Source organism: Engraulis encrasicolus, chromosome 4 (assembly GCF_034702125.1).
Source record: "Engraulis encrasicolus isolate BLACKSEA-1 chromosome 4, IST_EnEncr_1.0, whole genome shotgun sequence".
Taxonomy (NCBI): domain Eukaryota; kingdom Metazoa; phylum Chordata; class Actinopteri; order Clupeiformes; family Engraulidae; genus Engraulis; species Engraulis encrasicolus.
Genome location: NC_085860.1, coordinates 56287419 through 56299918, shown reverse-complemented (window position 1 = coordinate 56299918; position 12500 = coordinate 56287419). Strand labels below are relative to the sequence as shown.

The following is a 12500-nucleotide window of genomic DNA, read 5'->3' as shown; positions in this document are numbered from 1 at the left end:
TGTGTTTGCTTCCCAACAAAGTGGGAGGAGTTCCCAATTTTTCGGGAGCTCAGAAAGTACTTGCATTGCTCTTGACCTGACTAGTAGCAAAGCTGAAGGTGTTGCGTCACTAGGAGGGCACGGCCTGGCTAGTTCCTCACTGGGATATATAAACTAACGTAACGACAATAGTAGTGATGTTCAGAGATGCAGTAGATCATTATAATGCCGTTCTTAAGGAATGGGAATATTGTTGGGCTTATTCTGGGTTTGTTTTGGTGTGCATTACTTATTCAATTTATTGAAACGTTTAGTTTTGTTTTGCTATGCTTTTCCTGCCAGCCTGCTGTGGCCCGCCTAGCAGCCTCTCGCGGGCCTCCAGGGGTCCCCGGCCCCCAGTTTGAAAACTACTGCTCTAAGGAACTCGTACAATTACTCAAATGTACATTTGCATGTACTCCACATGCCCACTTACAGACAGACACAAACACAAACACATGACTCCACTAGGCTAACTAAGGGCATGAATGTGACATGCAGGCACGCACACACTTACTGTACACACACACACATACACACACACACACGCACGCACGCACGCACGCATGCACACATACACACACACACAAACACACACATATACAGCACAAAAGTACAGAAAAACAAAAAATGATTGAATACATTAAATAACCAAAGTGAAGAAAAATAATGCTGAATAATATTCCCATTTTAAGAATCATGGCGTCAATTTGTCTCATTCACACACTACACCACAGTAAAATATTTAAAATGTTTCCTGCTGTAGTTGGATTTCAGGATGCAGAAACTATATCGCCTTGTCAAAGACAATTGATAGAAAAAAAAAATAGTGCTGCAGAGCCCATGTCAGGGGATTCTTGGCCTAAATCTACTGGTATATGGGGGGCTTGTGATGGTTAAGTTTGGGAACCCCCTGGTCTGATGGCTAGGGAGGTGGCCTTTAAATCCCTGAACATCTGTGGCTGAAGTATGGCGCCAAATGTCTAAAGAAAGGCATGGACTCCTGGCAATGTAAACCAAAGGCATGGACTCCTGGCAATGTAAACCAAAGGCATGGACTCCTGGCAATGTAAACCAAAGGCATGGACTCCTGGCAATGTAAACCATTGCGCTGTATCCAAATTACTGTAAGTCACTATATTAGGTAAGCTAAGTTAAGTGTAACATAATGTAAGCTAGACACCTGAGCGTGGCGTGGTGGCAGTGAGAAGACGGCTGTCTTTCCGTCGAGTCTCGGGCGGTGTGTTCTACTCGGGCGGTGTGTTCTACTCGGGCGGTGTGTTCTACTTAGCCTTTCACACTCAACGCGTGGGCATACGCGGCAGAGTCCTGCACCGGGTCGGGTACCCACGGGTACCCACGGGTACGGGTAAATAGTTGCCCAAACGGGCGGGGTTTTAACGTTCTGAAATTTCACGGGTGGGTATGCGGGCGGGTAGGTTAAAATACGGGTGGGTAGCTCGGGTAGCACGTCAATCAAAATGGTCATAGTACTAGGAGGCTATTTTCTTTTTTATCTATTTAGATTTAGATTTTTATCTATTTAGATTAGGGATGTGCACGAATATTCGAATGTCACAAATGAAAACTACTGCAGGGTTACATTAAATTAACCTAGTAGCTCCCCTGTATTCTAATTTCTCTGGTAGTTCTAGATACGATGCTCATCTTTCATTTCCAAAACGAGTGTGTCTGAAAGCGTCCCGCCCCCGCCGACACGACACACACACAGCCAGGGAGAAGCCACGCATCTCGTGCATTTCAGGAATGGGCATTGGGCATTCATAAATAAATCGTGGACACTGTAAATCTGCAATTGGTGATGGTTTTGTAAACATGGACTGTCATCTGCAACTGTTCGGGAATAATGTCACATCAATTTGCGTCTGATTTGGCCAGCGTAAACTTCTGCAAGGTAAGCTAGCCTACTTGTAATGCCTAGCTGTTTGCCAATGTCAGCGTCAACAATGGCAGGTTATTTCAATATCTCTAACGCTAATAATGATAAGCTAACAAGCGAAGTAAACTATGAGTACTCTTTAGCTGAAGCGATTTTATCTGGCCCACTACACTATAATCTGCAACTATTTGGGGGTCGTTTCATATGGCGTTGCTTCGGATTTGTAAAACAAACTTTTCCGAAGTAAAAGCCACCCCTGTAGCCGTGCGAATCGGGATACTGTCTGTCAACAATGTCAGCTAACTAGTTCTAATGCAGCCCAACTAGTGAACAACGGTTCAGTGGGGTTTACTTTGCCGTGCCACGAGAATGGAAGGAGGGGAAGGGAGTGAGAAATATTTCTCGTCACGGATGCACAGACTCCCTCTTCCTGAACGTGCTGCTGGACGTTCAGAGGTGTAGCCTACACTGCACTGCCCTGCCGGTGCTGTAGATGGAAGGCCACTGTAAATAAGTATTGAACTCTTTATGATACGTCGGCGGAATTTAGGCTACATGTTTTCAAGGGATGACGGTGGGAGTCCATCAATCAAATGCACATCCCTAATTTAGATGTATCTATCTATTTTACCTATTTTTGATATCACCGCAGCCGTTATGACATCAGTCACGTCATGCCTACTTTCGATTTGAAGTATTTTTTCACGGGCACGGGTGGGTAACGGGTAGAATATTAACGGGTCCGGGTGGGTACGGATTTAACTTTGAAATTACCACGGGTTTACGGGTGGGTGGGTAATGCACTGCACGGGCATGGGTGGGTCCGGGTATGAAAAAATGGACCCGTGCAGGACTCTGTGATACGTGGCCAGTACTATTCAAACCCCACCCCCCAACCATTGCTATTTTGCTACTTTGCCATAAGACTTTGCTTAAGACGCGGCTTTATAAATTTGTTGTTACCAGTATGGTAATGATCAAGTCGTGGTGCATTACTAAAGGGCCTGTGTTGTGTCATAGTATTGTAGTGCTACGGTAGTTACATTTAACTTTGATGTCGTATAACTCCTGAATGACTAAAGCTATGACTACGAAACTTTTTGACTTTTCCTAAAATGAAGTTGGCTACAATGTGATACCAAAAGATTAGGTTTATCATTTTTGTTGTTGCCATGGCAACGGTTTTCTGACAGGTACGCCTGACCAAAAATCACTGATCTAAGTCTCATCATCATCACTTTTCATATTTTTTTACATTTTCATTAGCATCAGACACCCTTGTGAACATTTGAAGTGGTCTGATGCACATAATAACCAAAATTGATGTGCATTACCCAAGTTAGATGGAAAATACATTAAGGTGACATTTTGGGCAATAAAATCAGGAAATGACGTCATAATGACGTCATAATATCCAATAATGACACCAAACTGATGTCATTCATAGATCTTCGGCTGAAGATCATCCCCTCCAAGTTTGGTGGTCATACGCCATTCGGTTCCTAAGTTATGAGGGGGAGGGGGGTCAAAAGAGCCCCGCCCCCCGGTCCCAGGAATGCCGAAAAAGCCCGGTCTGGGTAGGGTTAAGGGGTTACTGCAGCACGGCGCGGAGCCATCTCCGGTGCCGCTGCCACCATGTTGGTACGGAAGGACCAATCTGTTTCGAAGCATGTTTCCTGCTGCCGGTAAAAATCGCTTCAGTCCCCCTCTGACGGCGGCACGTGTGGTGTGAAACGGCCCTAGTGTAGCATGTCATCACAGCTGAGGCTGAGGGGAAGTACTGTACACACGGAAGGCAGCTGAGGCTGAGGGGCTGTACTGTACTGTACACACGGAAGGCAGCTGAGGCTGAGGGGAAGTACTGTACACACGGAAGGCAGCTGAGCCGAGGGAAGTAACACAACACGGCCAAACTTCACCACACAGCAAGCCAACCAATGGCTTTGGTTATTCACAAACACGTACAGTAGAGTAGTAGCGTACTTAATTAATCCAAAATGAAAAAATAAGGTGTCTCTCATACTCTCTTATATGAATACAAAAAAACACAAAGTCCTAACACAGATTATTGCACTTTGCAGTAAACATATAACACACACACAATCATCCTTCACACAAAGACACACACACACACACACACACAGACACACAGTCACACACACAGACACACAGTCACACACACAGACACACAGACACACAGACACACACACACACACACACACACACACACACACACACACACACACACACACACACACACACACACCCTGAATGGGCAGCCCAAGTGCCTCAGCTGCCCCCCCCCCCCGCCACACACACACACACACACACACACACACACACACACACGGCCTGCCCATTCATGGTCAGTGCTTATTCAATTGGGCTCCTTCAATTAGTCCTAATTGAAGAGCCTCCCCTCCATGCCATGCTGTGCGCACACACTGCGCACACACACACACACTACACACACACTACACACACTACACACACACACACACTACACACACACACACACTACACACTACACACACAACACACACACACTACACACACACTACACACACACACACACACACACACACACACACTACACACACTACACACACACTACACACACACACTACACACACACTACACACACACACACACACACACTACACACACACTACACACACTACACACACACACACACACACACACACACACACACACACACACACACACACACACACACACACACACTACACACACACACACACTACACACACACACACACTACACACACACACACACACATGTACAAACACACACACATACAGCACGTACACGTGGTTGTCCATACACACATGTACCCAAACACAAAGACATGCATGCACGTACACACACACACACACACAAGCAGGCACACACACACACACACACACACACACACACACTGGGCCTCTCAAAACTTTCACCCCTCTTGAACTTGTTGACATTTCTTTCAATCTGTCTTGAACGTACATGACAGATGACCACAAATACCTAGTCAACATAGGCACTCTCCCTGACATACAGCACATTGCACTTTGGCACTTTACTGTGTTTAAGTTGGAGATTTTGTCAACCTGTCTTCTTGTCCTATAGAGTATAGAGGGAGGGAGGGAGGGGGGTTGTGTTTGACTATAGTGTTTTTGTTTATTGTAATGTCTTTGTAATTGTATCAGATGCACTGAAAATGGCAGAGAACAAATTAGACGGTGGGCTAGATTTCGTAGCTCCTTTAGAACATGAGTTTCGTTCTCACTCTCGAGTGGCAACTTGATTTTTCTAATATGACCTCCTGACAATATGTAAAGCAATATTCTGGCTGTTGCCACGCTGAAAAGTTGCACGTTGATCTTAAAAAATAACGAAAATAAAAAACACTGGGGGTGACGTCACATAATGCACAGTCAATGGGAAGTCTCCGCCCCTCAAAGTTGAAAAGGGAATATTTATCCGCATATCGGGCTTTTTTCATAGGCAGATAATTCACCTAATCATTGAAACAACGTAGGCATTTCATTCCTGACCATTTTCCTTGACCATTTCTTTACTGACACGTAGTTTTTTGGCGAATTGATCTACCCCCGTCACCTCATTGCTCTATTGCTTTGAGGGAACAGACCTGTCATCTTTTTGACATTTATCTCTCGTTGCCCAATAATGGTCAGACAGTCGAACACTAACAGCGAAAAAGAGCACTCCTGAAAGTTTGAGAAAAATATTTTTTTTTTGCATGTACACAACAAGTGAGCCCACTTACCCCCCAACTTGTCACTTTTTGCCATGAAATCTGACGGTTCCGGGTAGCATGCACGCGCTAGCTGTATTCTGCCTCGTTGACTTTGCATTGACGTGACGTCACTCGGTCGGCTAGTTTTTCTTGTCATTTTTATAAATCAATGTGCAAGTTTTGAGGATGGCAACAGCCAAAATATTGTTTAATGGGTTGTCAGGGGGTTATATAAGCAAAAATAAAGTTGCCACTCGTTAACACCAACGAACTGACAAGATATGAGACTGGGCCCACCACCTAAATGTCTGAATGGACAAATAAACTATCTATCTATCTATCTATCTATCTATCTATCTATCTATCTATCTATCTATCTATCTATCTATCTATCTATCTATCTATCTATCTATCTATCTATCTATCTATCTATCTATCTATCTATCACAACACCTACTGTAGTCAAAAAGTGAGTGAGCGCATCCATTCACACACAGGGTAACCGTGGTGATGTGCTCTGTGACACAAGAGCTTCTAGAACCCAGTGAAGCAGGAAGTGATTGTGATCTAATTATATTCCATCCAGACTCGCAGTATGTCCTGTTCTGGTTGTTCGACTAGGGGCCCATTTGTGTTGGACTGCACTATATGCTAACACAATGTGTGTGTGTGTGTGTGTGTGTGTGGGGGGGGGGGGGGGGGGGTTTGCATGTGTGTGTGTGTAGTAGAGTGTAGTGTGTATAGTGTGTGTAGTGTGTGTGCGTGTGCGTGTGAGTGTGTGTGTGTAGTGTGTATAGTGTGTATGGGTGTGTGTGTGTAGTGTGTATAGTGTGTGTGTGTGTGTGTGTGTGTGCGTGTGCGTGTGCGTGTGCGTGTGTGTGTGTGTGTACTGAATGCTTGCCAAGACTCCTTGCAGTGCTGATTAGCTCAGCAGCTCCTGCGGTACTGAGCCGATACAGCCAGGCCACATGAAGCAGCACAGCCCTCTATGGCCTCATTCATTATCGGCAAATTGAAAACCATGTACCCACAACAGAGGAGTTAGGGTTTCCAATGACATGCGTAAACTAAACTAGACTATACCACACAAAAACATGGTTTCAGGGCAATACAAATCCAGAATTAATTATATAACACAACCGTGATTGGCCTGATCTCTGACAACAACGAGACGGCCTACAGAGAGGAGGTGGAGCAGCTGGCACGCTGGAGCCAAGACAACAACCTGGCCCTGAACTCCAAGAAAACGAAGGAGGTGATCCTGGACTTCAGGCGGTGTGGCCAGGGCAACCACTACCACCAACCCATCAACATCGGAGGGGAGCCAGTGGAGGTTGTACAGAGCTTCAGATTCCTGGGTGTGCACATCAGCAAGGACTTGTCATGGAGCGCCAACACCTCTGCAATGGCTAAAAAGGGATCCCAAAGGCTATATTTCCTTCGCACTCTAAAGAAGGCCCAGCTACCACGAGATCTGCTCACTAACTTCTACAGGTGTACAATTGAATCAGTAATTACATACAGCATTACATCCTGGTACACCAGCTGCACACACGACAACAAGAAGATGTTACAGCGCATCATTAAAACAGCAGAGAGAATCATTGGATGCCAACTACCCACACTTGAGGAGATCCACCATACACGCTGCACAAACAGAGCATTAAACATCCTTAAAGATCACACACACCCTGGTCACAGGCTCTTCACCATGCTACCATCTGGCAGGCGCTTTAGGACTCTGCGTGCCCGCACTACGAGAATGAAGGACAGCTTTTACCCTACTGCCATTAGACTCTTGAACTCAATACGTCACCTGCCCCCCCCCAATACTTTAGGACTATCGATACTGTGAGATGCACATGGATTTTGATGGATTTTGATGGATTTTTATATATAATTTATTTACTGTTAATATATCTTTTATTTTGTGGGCATTTGTGGGTTGCTACTAAACATAATCTCGCTATATTTATATAGTGACAATAAAGTCTACTCTACTACTGACATGTATTTCCAAGTTAGCATGGCTAATGGTCTAGTGAACCACACCTGATTTCAGCCACCACCAAGCCTGAGATGTTTCAGCCTGTTATTTAAATTTCCAAAGGGTCATTCTGTACTTAAGGTCATTTTGTCATTATTAGTCTGCACTCTCTGACAGGCTTATGACATTTCAATTATCGGACACTTTTACCAAAAGCAATTTAAAGTTTCTTAGGTAAAAGGTATTGGTTATAGTCTCTGTGGCAATGTTGGGCAGTTCAACCTTGGATGAAGTTGTATGGAAAGGTCAGAGTGGGATCAAAACCTGCAACTCTCTACTGCTCGCTCCAACTGTCTACAGAACGTATAGCTTTTAAATGAAACTACCAACGTGCTGTACTGTGCTGTACTTACTCTAGCCAGGCCACGCACTCTTAGTGACGCAACACCTCCGGCATTGCTTCTATTCAGGCCAAGAGCAATGTAAATATTGTTTCTGATCTCCAGAAAAATCGGGAAATCCACCCACCTTGTCAGAAACCAGTCAACCAGTGGCAAACCTAGGGAGGCGGGTCTACCGTGCCGTTTGGGAATCGTTAATTGTTATGCTCTTGGTGAGACTAAGTCTGGAAGAGATTTGAAAGTCGATGATAATCAGGCTAAGTGTACTCGACAAGCACAATGCCATGGTGGCCATGCTGCTTTTGATACCACTTGGCGGTATTCTCCAGGTCCACTGTAGCCGTTTGTTCCACTGCTCGCTCTTGCAATAGATCAGCTTTAATCAGATGAGACGAGGGGCCTCATAACAAATTTGATCTGCTGGCCAAAGTTAAAATGGGGGGTGGGGGCGGGGGCGCTATTAAGGACTAACTCGTAGAAAATAAAATGGATAGATAGGACATGTTTACATGTGGTGTGTGTCAGCTACTGATTGAATAAGCCTTGGGTTAGGCTGATGAAATCCTGCGCTGTTTCCTTAAAATAAAAGCTGTGTTCAAGACTATTATTCAAGAGTGTGAGCTGTGTTCAAGAGTGTGTTTGGCTACTAAAATTAACATCTGCTAGCCATATGCTAGCCAGATCTACTAATCAAAGACCATTAGATTTGTATGTATTCAGAAGAAAATTGTCTGTAGGCCTACTGATTTGCAAAAAAGTGAATTTGGTCATTGACAACTGTGTCCACGCTGAGCTGTACAGTACTTGTGAAATGTGAGTGTTATTAGGGTTTAGTAGTAGTGCCAAAAATAACTTTTTCATGCATTAACAATTGCTAACAAACATACTAGGTCAGATGTAGACTTTACTTCATCCCAGGCTTAAAGTGATACTGTCCCATTTTTGGAAATAAGCTTATTTTGCACCTTCCCTTGAGTTAAATAATAGGGTTTTTTACCGTTCTCCTGTACTTTCAACCGTTTTCTAGTTATGACAGTGCAAATTTTACTTCCAAGCTAACAGTTAACATTGAGTCTTATGAGACCAGTTAGCCGCGAGCTGTAGAGTAGAGTAGAGTAGAGTAACTTTATTGATCCCCAGGGGGAAATTCAGGTATCCAGTAGCTTACATAAATACACAAATACACAAAAGCCCACATGGACATTTCAAGACAAAAATAAACACAGGAATAGTCATCAGGGTGGGGAAAATAAAATAAAATAATAGAGATAAATGTAGAAAAGGCAATTGTGCAAAAAGACATTCTGTGAGTTGGGATAGACCAAAGCAGAAAAAAACATACTCTGTCAGTTAAGGTAGACAACAAGTGTTGATGGATACATCTATGATATAGTATAGTATGTAGAAGTAGGCAGTGTACAGAGTATGATAGGGGTTGAACATTCTTACAATGTCACTGTAAAGTACAGGTAAGTGTTTTAGGCAAGCACACACACCACACACACACACACACACACACACACACACACACACACACACACACACACACACACACACACACACACACACACACACACACACACACACACACACACTCAAAGAGGTTCCCCAGTAACTGGGCCAGCTCCGACAGATCACAGTCTTTGCTTGTGGTAAGCAGGAAAAACAAGTATGTCCAGTGGTCAAGGGTCAAAAGTTCCTTAGTGCAGTTATTGGACAGCACACACACACACACACACACACACACACACACACACACACACACACACACACACACACACACACACACACACACACACACACACACACACACCAAGAGGTTTCCCGGGCTGGGCCAGCTCTGGCATCTCAGGCAGTCCAGTCTCCTATGATGATGTTCTTCTTAGTGTCCTTCTGTGTGTTGTTAAACAGCTGAATTGCCCATGGGACAAAGGACTTCCTTAGTCTGTCAGTCCTGCAGGTGAAAGCACGGAGTCTGTGGCTGAACAGACTCAGTTGGTTAGTGAAGGTAGCGTTAAGGGGGTGATGCTGATTGTCCATAATAGAGTCTAGTCTGCTCAGTGTTCTGCTCTCGGTTATTGAGGTGAGTGTCTCCAGTTCCATGCCCACCACTGATCCCGCCTTCCTCACCAGTCTGTCAAGGCGTCCAGCATCTCTCTTCCTGATGCTTCCTCCCCAGCACGTCGCAGCAAAGAAGAGCACGCTGGCCATGACAGACTGGTAGAACATAAGCAGAAGTCGACTGCAGACATTGAAGGACCTCAGCCTTCTGAGGAAATAGAGCCTGCTTTGGCCTTTCCTGTAGAGTGCATCTGAGTTTGTGGACCAGTCCAGTTTATTGTCGAGGTGCACTCCTAGGTACTTGTAAGTGCTGACAGTCTCCACTTTCTCTCCCCCAATACAGACAGGCACCAAGGGTGGGATGGAGCGCCTGAAATCAACTACCATTTCCTTGGTTTTGGTGGTGTTCAGGTGCAGCTGATTGTTTTGACACCATCCCACAAAGTCGTCAACCAGTCCCCTGTACTCCTCCTCCTGACCATCTCTGATACACCCCACAATTGCAGTGTCGTCTGAGAACTTCTGCATGTGGCATGTCGCAGAGTTGTAGCTGAAGTCTGTCGTATACAGAGTGAACAGTACGGGGGAAAGCACCTGGTCTCATAGGACTCAATGTTAACTGCTAGCATGGAGGTAAAATTTGCACTGCCATACCCCGAGAACGGTTGAAAGTACAGGAGAACGATAAAACCCTATTATTTAACTCAAGGGAGGTGTAAAATAAGATTATTTCCAAAAATGGGAGAGTATCACTTTAAGGCCTCACCAGCCTCAAGTGACATAAGCGCATGGCTACAGCCTACACTGGGCACTGCCGGGCCAGGTCGTGTTAATATTTATAAGTATGGTGTAATGTGTCTGGGGCAACACAGGCTGTTGCATTACAGAGCGTTGGCAGGTGCATTGTGTTGTTTTGTGTCTGGGGCATGCAGTGCAATCTGCTGCCTGCATACAGTGGGTGCCATTACACCTGAACCTTGGCAGCATTATACTGCATTACACTGTAATACGGAACAAAGGGCTCATGCAGTAAGAAGGATAAATAGCTGGCAGGACAGTGTGTGTTTGTTTGTGTGAGTGTGTTTGTTTGCGTGTGTGTGTGTGTGTGTGTGTGTGTGTGTGTGTACAGTAAGTGTGCGCATACCTGCATGCATGTGTGTGTGTTTACATGTGTGTACTCACAGTTCTAGGATGAGCACCACGTCTGTGCGGTTCTCGTAGATGTCGTGCAGCGTGATGATGTACTGTACCATGATGTGTGTGTGTGTGTGTGTGTGTGTGTGTGTGTGTGTGTGTGTGTGTGTGTGTGTGTGTGTGTTTACATGTGTGTACTCACAGTTCCAGGATGAGCACCACGTCTGTGCGGTTCTCGTAGATGTCGTGCAGCGTGATGACGTTCTGTACCATGATGTGCTGTACCTGTGTGTGTGTGTGTGTGTGCGTGTGTACGTGTGTGTGTGTGTACTCACAGTTCCAGGATGAGCACCACGTCTGTGCGGTTCTCGTAGATGTCGTGCAGCGTGATGACGTTCTGGTGCTGTATCTGCTGCAGGATGGTGACCTCGCGCTCGATCTCCTCGCGCCGCACCCCGCGCCTGCTCGCCCGACTCTGGCGCTTCTTGATGAACTTGGCGGCGTACTCCACGCCCGTACTCTTCTCCTTGCAGCGCTTCACAATGGCAAACTGCCCACTGTGGTAGAAACACACAAACACAGAGGCACACACACACGCACGCACAGGCACACACACATACGCACACACACACGCACACACACACACACACACACACACACACACACACACACACACACACACACACACACACACACACACACACACACACACACACACACACACAAAACCAGCTGTGAGTGTGACATTCAACTTCAGACTTCAAGATTCAAACTTTGATGAAACAATGACATCGACAAAACAGATCAATGCTGACAGCTTTGACTGGGCCGGGGATAAAATCATCTGAAATAGCCCCACCTCTCAAAATATACAATGTAATGGGGTCCCAATTCTTAGACCCCCTTTCCCCGGGCCAGGGACAACTGAACCGTTTGTCCCCCCTGTCGACAGGCCTGCCTTCTGAAACAATATGCGTCATCTTCAAATTTCGCGAAAGCACCTACAACTAGGGCTACTGCAGGAACATTGAGAAACCTTGTTCCCCTCCTCTTCCAACAGGCTGAGGCCCAATGAATAGCACAGCAACTAGCAATAACCAACAGGCCTCAACTGCAAATCTCACATAATACCAGACGAAAATGAACAAATAGGCACGCTCTGTCAGCCAGTCACGTGAGACTTAACAGGTTGGTCCGCATTGCTTTAGGAGATTGAGCCAATCAGTGGGGATTTAAGAA

At 45.4% G+C, this 12500-nt stretch overlaps 1 protein-coding gene across 1 annotated transcript in view; it reads right to left on the bottom strand.

Moving 5' to 3' along the window:
• The window catches only part of LOC134447994 (death-associated protein kinase 2-like), a 63978-nt gene that overhangs the window by 16690 nt on the left and 34788 nt on the right, over window positions 1-12500 (bottom strand). The window contains exon 3 of the mRNA XM_063197751.1: window positions 11597-11818. Within this exon, the coding sequence (XP_063053821.1) occupies window positions 11597-11818 (222 nt within the window). The remainder of the gene's footprint in view (window positions 1-11596; window positions 11819-12500) is intronic.